Raw genomic sequence first — 14,940 nt, 5'->3', positions numbered from 1 at the left:
CATATCATTTTGGCATATAAAATGCAAAAAACAGCCACTTTCTTCCAAGACTGAAATAGGATTTCTTTTAATATATGCAAAGTGTAGCATCATGCAAGGGCCCCGATGATCCCTGTTAGGGTAAAGAGGTCCTGCCTAGACCACTGTACAAATAACCCTGTCTCAGGTTAAAAGAAGCAGAATTGCCCTTGCATTTTGCAGACCAAATTACTTTAATAAAATACAGCTATTATGTTATTTAATAACATACAAGCAAGAAAGCACAACTTCACCGTATTTCCATCATGATTAACATAAGAAATAAAGGCAGCTCTCTTGCACTACACAGCTGTGCCTCTGCCCTTACAGATGAGCAGCACTCCAAAAGCCAGTTTATCACAGCCTCCACACAGCAGCAGTCTCGATAGATAGGCCTGGAAACTCAGAACAGCATCTTTTCCCCACATCACTACAGGAGCTTCAAAGAGCCATTAGACACACTGAAGGTAGCATGGGCAGGATAGTTCGAAGGGATGCTTATTGTCTCTATACACTCACATCTCTTACCATGCTTGAGAGACACCTTATAAAATGATAGTGTATTTCTTCTGCAGTCTAGTTGTACCCTGACCACTTTGAGGGCTGTAGGAAAGTATTTCTCTGAGATCATTGTTTCACCTAGGAAAAAATGGAGAAGATTATCATTAAGCATTTGCAGGTAGCACTGAGAAAAGGATTGAACAATTCCAAGCTTGCAGCCCCGGGCATTTCTGATGTCCACGTCCCAGAAGTGGCAGCCTTCTGAGAAGCTCTGGTCGCTCTTCACATATGAGGTGTTATTGCCTCCGTATTGGTTCTGGGTGTTGGATGTATCATATTCAGTCCATAGGCGAAAGGCACTATTTTGTGTCACAGCGTAGTAAGGTCTGCTCGGGGCTGCACTGACTGTGTTGCTACACTGAGCAGGTCCCCCTCCTAAAGCCATTGAAGTAGTCAGATGTTTGCGAACTACAGAAAGAAAAAACACTTCATGATTAGCGGGATTAGCGTGTTTGCATACATCCCCATTGCTGAAAGCCACATTTCACAGTCCAAGTCAACCATATAAACTGAAGTCATCCTATCCAAGACATACAATTCACCCAGGTCTTAAAAGCATGTTAGCTGAAACATCTGGACATCTTTTAGCTGCTCCTATGTAATTCTAAAGGGCATTGAAATGACTATAGGCTGATCTTACAAAACATTACTAAAGAGGAGAATTATTTACCAAGGAAGATGAGATTATTTATATCATAAGACAAACTCCACCTGTTGCTGCTGTGATGAGGTCTCAGCTCTCCATCAAGATGATGCTACAAGGCAGAAGAGGTGCTGCTCTCGTCTTAATCCTTTTAAGAAACTCCTTGGAAACCCATGCCTCTTTACCCAGAGCCCTTGTTACACAGCCTGTATCCAAGGCATGTCCCAAAGCCCTGAAGCCCAGGACAAAAACTCTTTTACATACAAATGTGAAAATAATCATACCGTGTTAGTAATCAGCTCCTAGAGAGGGACATGGTTACTTGGTGTCTTATTATAGTCCTTTCTGGAATATGTTTTGTTAGCTTATTTGAGTTGCTTGTCAGCTAGAGAAATGATCACTTACCAGGTGGATCTTCAAATATGAGTTGCATATCTGAGAGGAATTGCTGGAAGAGCACTAAAATATTGTTTGTTGTGGATTTATCCAAAACAATGGGTAGCTTTGGCAGTTCTACATCAGCTTTCTTTGGAACTGGCTCCCGTTTCCTAAAAAGTGCAAAAAGATGCCAGAAGAGCGGCAAGTCATCAGAAAATCATCACTGAAGCCATCCCTGAGTCAACAACTGCTTCCCCAGCCTTGATGGGAGGTAGAAAAAGCTCCTGTCCTTCCTTCCCCTCTGCAGCTTTACCAGGGACTCCCCCTCTGACAAGTCTGTTCCCAGAATCCTAAAGCTCTTCAACATCAACCAGATGAAGTTCCTTGCATGGACCATATCTGTTCCCAGAAGACCTTGTCTCAGCCACCTCACCCCAGCTTCTGCCAGGACAGACCCCAGCACTGTGTTTGTAGTTCCTGTCCTCAAGTCCCCACAGCAGGAGCTATCAGGGCAGCCTCTGGGATGCTGGCACAGCAAACCAGAAGGGATGCTTATCTCAGCCAAGGGGAAACTGCTGCTCCTGAAGTGCAGGACTGGGGAAAGACCAGTCTGGAGCAGCCTGTGTGCACCCAGCCCTGGGGGAACAGCTCTGAAGAACCATCAACTTTGTAGCCTCCTGACTTCACTGCACATTTTGGCTCCTGCCCCATTTGCTTTTTATAAGCAGAAGGCAAATGGAACCTTGAAAGATAAGGCAGGAGAGCTAAGCTCTTCCAGCATTTGCATGGCAGCCAGGGACCTCAATATTTAGGCAGTGCCCACAGGACAGGTCTCCAGAAAAGGTGCAGAGGGTACAGAACAATCAGCCGTGTTGAATGGGAAGAGTCTCACACAACCTCTGTTGGTATTTTGGGGCTTCTCCACATCTCTGACCAAGCCAAGCTCAGCATGTGCAGTCAGCATGACCAAGGGGCAGCGAGCTGAGCCCAGAGAGCTGTGGGGCTGCAGTGCACGTAGCCTGGGCTGGCAGCCCCAAATGCTGGGCTCTCACTCACCTGAAGCATGATGTAACACAACAACAGATGACCCCAGGAAGGGCTTACCTGGCCCGAATCACTTCAAAAGCCTGTAGAAGATGTTTTGGAAGTAGGTTTAGCATAGTGCAAGCAAAGGCCAGCCCAAGACCTGAGTATCTCAGGGAAGGCAAGATGCTCTTAGGTACCTTGGTGAAAAGGAGAGGGTCCCTCTGATCTTGCAGAGCCTCCAGCTTCTGTACATCACGGTTGGCTGCATCTTCCTGCTCCGTGTACTTTTCTCTCTCTCTCTGAATCTGAAAAAGCTGCTGCTCCTCGTTGTGACTGAGAACTCCCAGTTCCTCTCCTTTTTTGTTATCTAGCTGCCGATGCATCTCTTCATAGAGGCTCTCCAGCAGATCCCTCTGCAGACTCCTCTCAGTCTATTAAGAAAAGACTTGAAAAGCTGTCAGGGACTGACCCTTAAGCTTTCCATACTAACTCGCTCAGAAAATACCCTGGTCATTTCAGGGCTGAGAAGTAGCTACTAGCAGAGAGCCTCTCCATATGACAACAAACCAAAATGTCCCACTATGGCAGAAAAGCCAAGTGACATAAGTGGCCTTCCCCAGCATCTGGCACCTGACCAGAAAAAGATTAAAAAATGGTGCTGCTTGCATGATGCTTGCTGAACACTTTCCACCAGGCATACGTTGCCTTACTCTGCACTTGTACTTTCTAACAATACTGTAGACCCGTGGTCCCTTTTAAGGATGGGTGAGGAAAAATGTTCTTGGCTTCCTGCCTCCACCAACATTCCTTTACTGCCTGAAAGCAGCTACCCTGCCAGACAGGACACTGCAGCCAGGTACAGTTTTGTCTTCAGACTAGAAGGGAGCATTTGCCTTGCACAGTGCCAGGACCTCTGGTTCCATCACTTTGGTTGGTGGAGGAAAGCAAGGGCCTGTTCTGCCTAAGCAGAATGAGCCAGTGTTTGGAGACCTGCCTTCAATTCCTTGTTCTTGCAGAGCTTTCAGATTAGTATTTGCACACTGGGTGCCAAACCCAGGAACTTTGGGGCAATCTTGTACCCTCGCTGTCACCAACTTCTTCCACAATAGGCTATCCCTAAAGGGATTTCTTGCTGTAAAGAGGAACCGAATTGTCTGTATGTTCTCCACACATATTTAGAGTCTGCAGATTGAAGGATGTTGGAAAGCAAAAAAATGCCAACCAGCACCACCAATCCAGAGGCTTGGACTTAGCAGCAACTTTCACACTCAAAGGTCGTTTGGAAACTGAGAATGTACTACCCTGTAAGAAAGTTGTTGATCATCCCACCTCAAAGGAAAAACCTAAAAAAATAATCAGAGAAACCAAAAGGAACAAAAAACACTTCGAAAATCATGACCTGGGGAAGAGCAATAGAACCCCTTATCAGCTACCAGTGAGCAACCAGCCCTAAATAAAATATGGGACTTTGGAACAAACCTTTACTTCCTCCTCTTGGTTCAGCAGCTTTGATACCATTTTCCTCAGTGCAGCTTTGTGTGACTTCACCATTTCCAGAACCTCAGGAAAAACACTCTGTGAAAATGACCAAGGGAGATACCAGGATAGGACCAACATATGTGCACAAAGTCAACAACTTTCTGTAATGAGCTGAAGTCAGACCTGTGTCCCCTGCACAGTCTCAGGACACATTAATACATTGTTTACTGGAAGATTTATCCCACAATTACAAAGATGGAAAGGCATTTTGAAACAGAAAAGTGTTCACATGCAATACCAATCATGAAGCCACTTTCAGTGCAGACAACTTCCTTTCCGCTACTCTGTCATACATTTGATTTGCATAAATGAAGGTCAGGATTATCTTTTGGCTTGAAAATGCACCAAGGACTAGAAGCATAGTCACAAGCACTTGGTACCATCTATCTAGCTCCTCAGGGTAAAAAGAAAATGTTTGTAACATCTTGTTTTACATAGCAAGGGGCATGCCCAGAGAGAATCTGGGGCAAAACTATGAATAAAACCCCAGTATTCCACAGTGGAATCCCATCCTGAGCCCCATCCTGAGCCTGCACTTCTGACACTTGGCAGATATTTCATCTTTGTCCTATGGCAGCTCTCTGTGCCACACACTCCTGTCTTTTTCACAGTGTGAGCCAGGCCACTGTCCTATTAGCCTCTTACCCGTGCTTGGCCATAAGCCTCCTCCAAAGTAGTGACTTCGTGGTTCTTGTGTGAGCTGGTGAGAGGGCACATCATGCAGATGCAGAGCAAGTCTGTCTTGCAGTAGCACTCCAGCAGTTTGCCGTGTTGGGGACACTTCCTCTCAGCCAAAACATGAGCACCACAGGGCTCCAGGAGCACATGGCCCTTCAGGGGCGTCCTCAGGTTGTGCTTGCTCAGGTGGGCTTGGCAGAGGGATGCCTCGCAGCTCAGGCAGGTCTTCACAGCTGGCTGGGGCTCCTGAAGGCAGAAATCACATAGGATTACATCGTCTTGCTGGCCCAAACTTTCACCTTTCTCTTCGCGTTGCACTTCACTCTCTTCCTCTTCTTGGTGAGCAGGGGTATTCAAAAACTTCTGCGCGATACTGTTGAGCTGAACGTTGGTCCGCAGCTCCATGTCGGGGTCTGCTGGGGCGTGGCAAAGCGGGCAGCTGTACGGGCCCTGCGGGTGATGCCGGTGGCTGCGCACCTCCTGGATGCACTCCTTGCAGAAGCTGTGTCCGCAGCTCAGGGACACCGGCTCCCTGTAAATGCCCAGGCAGATGGGACAGGTCAGATCTTCCTCCACCCCGGGCACCGCACCCTGCTCGGCCATGGAGCGCCGAAGGGAGGCGCAGAAAAAAGACAGGAAGCAGAACTAGAGCTTCTTCCTGCTCTGGGGGCCCCTTCCTCCAGCGGGGCAGAGGTCGGATTGGCAAATGCTGAATTTACGGCACCTGGCGCCGGCTGCCTGCCACGTGCATCCCAGCCCCAAAACCTCCGTCTGCACAGGAGAAATCTACTGTTTGATCCACTTGGAGCTTAAGAGGGCTGCAGAAGGGCTCGTTCTTTGCGGGAGACCGATGGGGGGCGTGTGTGGGGCGGGGTTGTGCATTGTTCTGGGAGAGTCACTGCTCTGTGCAGTTGTCTCTTAAGGGAGTTGTCCGGATGAGGTGGCCAATGAGCAAACTGATGTGTCATCCAATGAAACTGTTAGAAACAACTTTTTGACCAACAGTATAATGACACGCTGACAGCTAAGAGTATATCAAGGCGTGTGCTCTGAGCAAAAAAGGTTGGAACTGCTTTGGCTGCAAAAGTGCATCCGTGTGAAGCCCGGGGAAGGGAGAGAGCAGTGGGAATCTTCCTGGTCGAATCTTCCTGGTCCTGACCTGAAATTTGACACCTAACAAGGTGAGCCACCGGGAACGGGACTGTAGCCACGGGACAGAATTTAACTAAGGAAGAAGACTTAATACTTTCCACGTGGAAAGCCCTGCTTGGCCAAAAAAGCGTTAAAATCAGTGACCATGGGCTGAGACATATCCTCCTGTGGAGCAAAAAGCAAGGATTTGAAGCAACACCTGCTATTGTGTTTAGTGTTACTGCATGGCAAGAAGCTGGGACAGGATTATGGGATGAAATATCCAAGGGATCAAAAGACGTGGTTGAAGTGGCTACTACATGGCGGTTGTTAAGTGAAACCTTCAAAGAGTGGAAGGCAGAGCAGGACAAAAAAGGAAGAGGAGATAAAGGCAACAGCCACTGGAATGGAGGGGAAGAACTCTAAAGTCAGCACAGTACTGCATGAAATCCCCACACTAGCAACAGCTTTGAAGACTAAATCGGCCCTGCAATGTTTTGGGTGTAGGCAGGAAGGACGTGTTAAAGCTAATTGCCCTACCAAATAAAAAAAAATAAGACAAAGGCTTTAATGCTAATGCTACGGGGGTAACCTGCAATCGTTATGGGAAGCTTGGACACTTTGCAAAGCAATGTTGATCAAAATTTCATGCTAACAGTCAACCACTCCAGGAAAATGGCAAGAAGAGCGTGACAGGGCACGTGAGGACATAAATGCCCTGCAACAACCCCTTTATGGAGGTGACTCGGGTGACTTATCCCTCTTATAAACACCTCACAGGAAAAAACAGTGGATCAGCAGGCATGGATGTATCCACCACTGACAAAGTAACTATTTCAACAGAAGACATATGGTGAAGTTGTGCTTTGTTGTTTGCATGTTATTAAATAACATAATAGCTGTATTTTATTAAAGTAATTTGGTTTGCAAAATGCAAGGGCAATTCTGCTTCTTTCAGCCTGAGACAGGGTTATTTGCACATAGTGGTCTAGGCAGGACCTCTGTACCCTAACAGGGCCCTTGCATGATGCTACACTTTGCACATACTAAAAGAAATCCTATTTCAGTCTTGGAAGAAAGTGGCTGTCTTTTGCATTTTATATGCCAAAATGATATGAAAAACCCTGTGGGTGAGGTTGGGTCTCCCAAATGCACCTGCAGGCAGCCTGCTAGCAAAGTGGTGCACAGCCACAGCCAAACAGGCTTTTTTATCTCTTTCTTTTGGCCTCACAGCTGCACTGACATGGAGGTTACCCCTACTGGCAGCACCAAAGGGAGGGGAAACTCAGTAACAGGCAAAGTGCTTATACCAGAAGCACTGTAGAGAGAGCAGTAACGAGTCACTACATGTATTAATGTCTCATACAATTTTAAAATACAGCAGGATTTCAGTGATCCTTGGATCTGAATAATTGCAAAAAACCCAGCAGAGCAAACCTGAACTTGTTACCCAGATGTAAATTTGGAGGTGAGCTGAACCCCAGGAGTGAGGATGCTCAGAGCAGCATCCCTCCCTCCCTCCACGGCCTGGGAGGGTCGGTGGGAGCCCCAGGTCCTGGAGGGATTCTCAGGTTGTCTTTTCCCCCTAAAACCACTGAGCTGCTGCCTGGAGCTGCCTTTCAGTAGCTCGCAGTGGTGAATGGAGATGGTGTGTGCCCATTTAGCAGTGCTGAGCTGAACTCCCCAGCCAGGCATTACTATTTTACTGAGCCACTGAAATGAAAACCCTGAGCAATCCAAAACCAGATACAGATGATAAACAGCATGTGCCAGGCTCCAGGGCAATCTGGCCCCTCTCTAGCAGGCTCTGCATGGGAAGTCAGTCTTCGTTGGCCCGGGAGCTACCGAGGGCTCGGGACAGCGTGTGCATGTGTGCCCTACTGCAGCGGGGACACTTTTCCTCCAGAGCCACGGCTGCTGCCCCGCTGGCAGAAGAGAGTAGCTCGGGTTTGACGAGAACTGCCCTGCTCTCCCCAGTCCTCTGCTATTCCTTCACTGCCCAGCCGCTTCCTTGGGGTGAGGAAAACACAACTGCACCAGCAAGGAAGGATCCTGGTGGGTGCCGAGGTGCGAGAGAAGGGGGGATGCTCAGAAAGGAGAGAGGCGGCAGCTGCTCCAGCCCCTCGCCCACCGCAGCCGCTGCCCGGGCAGATTCGCTGCCCTGGCCCTGGTGGTCCACGGGGTCTGTTCAGCCACCTCCGAGCGTGGCCCCCTGGGCACTGCAGGCAGCAGGAGTCTGCGGGCATAAGGAGTCCTGCGGGTTTCCAGGAGTCTGGAAACCCAACCTGAGAGTCTGCAGAGTGGTGGGGTTTTCGGAGGCGAGAGGAGGAGGGGGGGGGGGGGGGAGGGAACGTGTCGGTGTTAGAAAAGCCGCTGGGGAGAGGACGGTGGTTTCTTACCTGTAAGGAGACTGCTGAGAAACACGAGGGATCCAAGTCTGAGTTTGGAAGGACTGCGGGGGAGAGTAAAGGAACAGAAGAGGATCTGCCAGACCCAAACTCAGCAGCACCGGGAGAAAGTTCTCCATCTCCAACGGCATTTAAAGACACACAGCAAGCTCAGGTGGCTGCTGAATTGATGTCGTAATTCACCCACAGCTGCCTTCAGGCTCCAGGTCGACTTGCAGGATAGTACTCGTCGAACAAGGTGCCTGGGAATGCAGCACCAGGATGCAATGGGTCAGACTGGGAGGACAAGCCTCAGCTGTGGGTCTGTCCCTCCCTGTAGACCCTTCCTTCATCTGTCCCTGGTCCATCCTGGAGCCAACCAGGGACCCCACTCCTGTGCTGCTGTTCCCACTGGCACCCCCCTGGGCACCCCAACACCGGCTGCATTCCCATCTTTCCTCCTTGTAGTCTCATGTATCTTAGAAAAATATTAATATTTGGCGGCCCAGAAGCCTGTTTATTTTTGAAAGCAGCAGGGAAATGGGCTTCCCAGCAGTGCTCTGCTTAGGGGACAGCAGCCGCAAGGCCGAGGGGCTGGGTTTGGGGTTGGGGGCTGGTTCTGGCTCTGTGCCTGGGTGGGGCATGGTTGCTGCCATCCCACAGCAGACCTGGAGTCTTTTTCACACTTATTGCAATCCAGTCCTTTGCTCCCTTACTCCCAGTCCAGCAAATAGGACGTGCATGACCCCGCTCCTTTTTTAATGCTCCGGTGTGGATAATTTCTTCTGCGTTCTTCTGGGTCTTGCGGCAGCAGCACCACTCCCAAAGTACAGAGCCCAGGCTTTTCCTGCACAACTTAAGACAGGAAGAAGCCACACTTAAAATAGCAATAGACCGGGATATTCCCCTGCAGCAGCTGCATCCCTGGCAGTGGTGCAGTGTTGGTGTGAGCAAGCTCGGGGGCTCCACCACCCCACCAGCCCTGGCACCATCCCACTGCCAGCCTCCCAGACACAGGAGAGAAGCTTCTGCAAAGCAGAACACCTCCTCCCACAGCAGGCTGGCACTAATAACCTGCAGTATTAGCAGCACAGACTTGCTCATTCTTTTCTCTTTTTACTTTATAGTATATATGTTATCGTTTATTTATAGGCAGATCACTATTTACAGTACATGAGCGTAGAGATTCTACAGTCTTTTTGATGTAAACAAATAACTCCACGGCAGGGGAGTCTGGAAAAAGAAGCCAGTTCTGAAGTATTTACACAATTTAAAATAGAACTTTTATACCCACTGGATAGATATAGATAATACATTGAGCGATTTGGTTAAATTATCTATGAAACTATAGAATCTGACAATGTAAAAATACAAGAAAACGTTCTCTCATTTTAGAAGGTAGACAGTTAAATCACACTAGAAATAAATCTCTTTTTTAAAAATAATAACAATAATAATAAAGGAAAGGCATAAGAATCCATGCCATCTTTTGAAGTTAAAGTATATTACATAAATAAGGACACAATGGAACGGAACTGGCAAAAAAATTAAGTGAAATATAAAAAACCACTACCAATTTAAAATAAAAAAAGAGACTAAAACTTGATTTTTAATCACAGAGGGATCAATTCTGCTACTTTTACTTATTCTGCAAGTAGGAAACTGCAGAGTTAAGTAGTACTTACTCAGTATGAGGAAGGGAAGCAGAATTGGCCCCTAATAGTTATTAGCAGTGTCCTTTCACTTACAAAAAAAAAAAAAAAAAAAAAAGAAAAAAGAAAAAAAAAAAAGACAGAATTTAGCTTTTTTTAAATATAAATAACAAAGCAAATGTGCCCCTTTTTTAGGTGAAATTCTTACATTTTTCCCAAGAAATGCATCAGTTTAATCTTTGACTTTCTCACATGCATACACACACTCCCTCCCCAACTCAGTAGTTACTGCAGTGTGGCTCTGGGTGCAGTGCTGTGGCGGTGGGCACAGTGGCCAGGCTGCCACCACCAGCCCTGACCCTACAGTGGGCAAGGGGAGAGGAATAAAACCCAAAGGCTGCATTTGGCTCTATATTGCTTGAGATTGTTGGGGATAGACCACAACGCTTAGAACAGAAAGGGTGTTTGGGCTCAGCTATGACCAACGATATATCTCAGTATTCAGCATATCTCCAAAAAAAAAAAAAAAAAAAAAAAAAAAAAGAAAACAAAAAAAAAAAAAAGGGGGGGGGGCAGGGGGAAAGGGAAAAAGAAAAGAAAAAAATGTGTTGGTCTGCAATTGCAACACTCCTTTGTATGGACTAGTGCTGAAATCAGACACTCCAGACTGTAACATAACTGAGCTGCTGTTTCATTAAAGATGTGCAGCTCAGCCAGCTGTGCTGAGTAGGAATCAGAATAAAACTTTTCTTTGGGGCAGCATTGAACATAAAACCTAGGATTGTCCTCTACATTCAATCCAGACATCCAGAAATATTTGCTCCTTCCCACGGAGCCCCAGGACCTGCTGGATTCCAGCCAGAAACCTGGTACCTCACCCTGAACAACCAGCTTTTCTGGGGCAAATCTGTGCAAAAAAAGCTAAGGGACATTTTTTCATGAAACTCTTCACATTCAGCACTTTCCCACAGTACCTGTGGGAAACTACTGGGGGACATTCTATTGTTATGTATTTTTTAAAAAAATAAATCTCCTCCTTATTGCCTAATGTGATACACCCTTTTGCTCCCAGGTTCTCTTTGAAGCAGTGCTCCCACCCATCCGCAGCCCCGGCCCCTGCAGGTGGAGGAGGGAAGCTTCCCGGAGGAGGAGGGTTCCCTTTTGAGGGTGCCCAGCTTGAACTGCACCCATGCTGGAGCACCTGCCACGATGCCACATAAAGCTGGATGGGACATAAAGCTAATCCTTGGAGGGGGGTGATCCCCACTCCTCAGCCCTGAAAGCTCCTTCAAGGCACTGACTGCTCTCCGGGCATCGCTTTGCTCCTGCCCTGCTTCCCTGTCAGCATCCAAAACAATCACAAGCCCTAAAGGCAGTGAGCTCACACCTGTAGCTTGTGCCCAAGCCCTCCCTCCTGCCCCTTTGCAGACTTGGGCACTGCGAGCTAAAAACACCTTAATATTACAACAGAAAAAAGAAAAAAAAAAAGAAAAAAGGGAAATACTAAAAAAAAAAAAAATCAAGTGGAAACATTTTTCACCACAGCTTCTTGAGCTGAACACCCTCCAGTCGAGGGCAGCTGCCAGGGCAGGCAGCACACAGCTCCAGTGCAGGCAGATGATGCCCCTGGGACAGGCAGCTTGTACCACAGCTTTTCCCTGCTGCAGCAACGGGCTGGCAGGCACAGGCAGTGGCAGAGGGCTGCTGCAGCCATAGTTTTGCCTCCCGTGACTTGCACACCTCTTGCCCACAGTGAGGAGAAATTTCGTGGGGGAGGAGGGGAAACAAACCACCCCAATTTAATAAGGAAAAAACAAAACAACAACAACAAAAAAAACCCCAAAACCAACAACAACAAAAAAAAATCCAACCAAAACCCAACAACCCCAAACAAAAAGAAAACCCAAAAACCCCAAACCCACTTGCAGGTTTCAGGCACCACGAAAACCACTTATTGCATCTCTTCCTACCCTACAGGTGCAGTACTGATCAGCTCTGTGCAGGATGAGCCCTCTCCTTCCCGAGCACCCACCTCGACATCCACAAACTGGGCAGAGGCTTCAGGCTGACCCGGGGTGCCCAGCCACAGGAAAACAATGTGAAATTTTGTATCTGGGTACACCAAAACCAATGCTTGGGAAGTGACTGAGTGATCATGCAGGAGAGGGCTCCCCCACCTCTGGAGCCCCCCAGCTCTGCACCAACCCTTCTCCTCCACCATGCTTGATGCATCCCCAGCAGGGCCCGGCCATGGGGGCTCAGTGCCCCTGGCTGAGCAGGAGATGGAAGAATTCCACTTACTTTGCTTTTTTTCTTGTTGTTTGTGGTTTGTCTGTTTGGTTTTTTTTTTTGTTTGTTTTGTTTTGATTGATCATTTTCTGAAAAACAGCACAGCACAGGACAGTACTACCCACCCTAAATGTGTCGCTATATACATTCTACGTAAGCTCTATAGCAATCACATGTAAACATCATCATTGTGAGGAAATACTAGGACAGAAAAAGGCAAAGCTACAATGAGGCAATTGCCAATAAGCAGATGCTCAGTCTCGGCCAGAGCTGCTCGTGTTTGCTAAGGTGGGACGAGAAGTGAGGGGACCTTGTGGCAGGAGAGACGACGAACCTTGCTGCTGAGACTGAAATGGCACAAGGACTGTTCCCTGACAGTGATTGTCAGTGGCGGCAGATTGGGGACCTACGGTTCAAACCCTACAGTGGTCTGTGGGCCCTTCACACCGCCAGGCTGGTTGTCATCAGAGCCACAGCTACCCCAGGAAGCTGGGAGGAAAAGCCAGGGAACTGTGCTGGTATCGGTGCTGCCTGCAATCCTGCTCCCGTCTGAGCCCAGCTGCAAACACAGCCCCGGGGCCAAGGGCCACCTCAGCAGCACTCAAGCTCTTGGCATCACCTCACGTGCAATTCTGAAGGCTTTGGTCATACTCCCTACAAGAAGAAATAGTACTCACGCCAGGGAAATGTGAATAAAACCCTTGTCATGTTGACGGGAGAACCCAGGAGACTCTAATCTATCTATTGGCAGAGTTAAGGCTATAATATTCTATCTACATAGAATGGCTGAATCCCTAGTGGCCTCTGGGTCTGAAAAACAGAGATGATGAAGGTGATGGCTTGACGAGCAGCAAAATTCCTGCTCCCTTGGGAAAACAGTGCCTCTGGCAAGCTTGCAGTGGGGTTTGCTCCAGCCAGTGATGGGCTCTCTCCCCATTCCACCTCACCTGGAGATGGAGGGCAAGTTTGCAAACAAATTCCAGGGGGAAGCACTGCCAGGCAGCCCCAAGGGCCCCCATCCAGAGGCAGAGTGGGTCAGCATGCCATGGGGTGCCAGCGGGCGTGGGGGGATGGATCCTGGGTGCCAAGGGGGTGCTGGGGAAGTGTATGGCTTATCAGGACAGAGCAGGGGCAGGGCTTTGGGTGAGGCTGACATTCAGCTCCCACCTCGCTGCCTCTCTGGGTTTTGGGTTGACTGCCAGGCAGGGATCTCAGAAGGGTCTTCTCACCCCGCTTGCTTTGCAGGGGGTGGAAGGGAGCAGGGAGCAAGCCGCTTGGCCCTGCTGGTCTCCCAGCCACCTAGGGAGCTGGAGAGAAGCCAGATCCCTTGCACGGACCTAGAGACACAGGTTTCCCCAGGCTGTGCCAGCAGGACCCACTGGATCAAGCCTGGCTGGCTCCAGCCCCTCAGCCCCTCTCTCCTGACTCCAAAGGCAGCTGAGGGCTGGAGAAGCAGTGCTGGCTGGCAGGCATCAGTCCCACAGCCCCTGAGCACTGCATCTCTCTACCACCCCTCTCCTTCGTGACTGCAAAGCTGCTTGGCCCCATGTGAGAACGGTGTTGGGGTGGTGTGTGCTCCACAGCCTGCCAGCTCCATCACACACCAGACCCAAGCTCAGTATCTGGGTGGTGTGACCCATCCCAGGGGGCTCAGGGAGTTCAGACCATGTGAGCAAGAAGAATGGCTTCGACAGAAAAGTGGGTGGCCCCAACGTGACCACTGAGCACCCCGGTTTGAAGTTGGGGGAGGTGGGTGCCTCCAGGTGAACCCCCCCAGCTCCTTGACTCTGTTCTGACCCCCATTTGCTGAGTGGCAAATGCCTCATTACAGTGCATAGTTAAAAATCAAGGAAGCGGTACAATAAATCTGAATTACAGTACATCTGAGCCATAAATACATTTTTTTAAGTATATACTTTTTTTTCTCTCTCTTCTATTAAAAATTAGTTTATAATCCTGATTCTATTCACAATTAACAATTTCATCATCACACACTACAGACAAAAAAATGTTATGGTGAACACAGCTGCAACTCCACAGTGGGAGCATGGGGTCAGGGGCTGGGACTGGGGAGTGGGGCCAAGGGGCTCCTAGGCTCACCCTAAAACAACCAGTCAGAAGCAGGGGGAACTAACGTGTGGCAGTGAGACATCAACACCATGGGGACTCACAGACAGAAGCAGCTTTGTTCAATGTAAACATCGATTGGAAGGGACAGCAGTCTCTCTCTCGTGCGTGCGTGCTCTCTCTCGCTCTCTCGCTTTCCACAGACTGAATAATTTCTTTGAAAACGTAAACATATTGGAAGTGCCTTGACTGAGGTATTGAGGTATTCCTCCAAGGTTAAGGCTGTTACCGATGCAGGCTGAGCTGGGCCTCCTGCAGCAAGCTGTCGAAATCCATGGTCTCGTACTTGCTTTTCACTGGAGCCGGGGAGGACTCCTCCACGCTGCAATCTGGGAATGGCAGGGACACAGGGCAGTCAGGGAGCAGGGAATGCTTGCGACCTGGGCTCACAAAATGCCACGTCAAGCATGCTGAGTCTGTTCTGCAGAGCAGCAAACCACCCACACCATCTCTATGGCTCATGAGATGCTGCTGACTGCTTTCTCTAGTGACTAGGAAGGGTCCAGCGCAG

The 14,940-nt window shown here is 48.7% G+C and overlaps 2 protein-coding genes and 1 long non-coding RNA gene across 6 annotated transcripts in view; 1 reads left to right on the top strand and 2 right to left on the bottom strand.

The window, feature by feature from the left end:
• Positions 1–193: 193 nt before the first annotated feature.
• Positions 194–6,392, bottom strand: LOC139803208 (E3 ubiquitin-protein ligase TRIM47-like). The gene is made up of 6 exons (XM_071759152.1): positions 4,811–6,392; positions 4,106–4,201; positions 2,824–3,057; positions 2,705–2,727; positions 1,628–1,770; positions 194–987 (listed from the first exon to the last, which is right to left on the bottom strand). The coding sequence occupies exons 1-6, from the start codon at positions 5,444–5,446 to the stop codon at positions 449–451; spliced, it is 1,671 nt and encodes a 556-aa protein (XP_071615253.1). The 5' UTR covers positions 5,447–6,392; the 3' UTR covers positions 194–448.
• LOC139803210 (uncharacterized) lies at positions 5,917–12,325 on the top strand. The gene is made up of 2 exons (XR_011728941.1): positions 5,917–6,024; positions 11,991–12,325. It is a non-coding gene; the product is annotated as an uncharacterized lncRNA (long non-coding RNA).
• The window catches only part of PPARGC1B (PPARG coactivator 1 beta), a 48,196-nt gene continuing 41,795 nt past the window's right edge, over positions 8,540–14,940 (bottom strand). The window contains exons 12-15 of one of the 4 annotated variants that reach the window (XR_011728938.1): positions 14,659–14,758; positions 10,047–10,104; positions 9,030–9,216; positions 8,540–8,624 (exon numbers count right to left, since the gene is read on the bottom strand). Coding sequence is in view for 2 of the 4 variants with exons in the window: in XM_071759150.1 (XP_071615251.1) it covers positions 10,047–10,104; positions 14,659–14,758 (158 nt within the window). In the remaining 2 variants the exon portion in view is untranslated. The other 3 variants (XR_011728939.1, XM_071759150.1, XM_071759151.1) reach the window with 3 other exon arrangements.

This window comes from Heliangelus exortis, chromosome 15 (genome assembly GCF_036169615.1).
Source record: "Heliangelus exortis chromosome 15, bHelExo1.hap1, whole genome shotgun sequence".
In the NCBI taxonomy this organism is placed as follows: Eukaryota; Metazoa; Chordata; class Aves; order Apodiformes; family Trochilidae; genus Heliangelus; species Heliangelus exortis.
The sequence above is the reverse complement of the archived record's forward strand: the minus strand, read 5'-3'. Positions and strand labels throughout refer to the sequence as shown.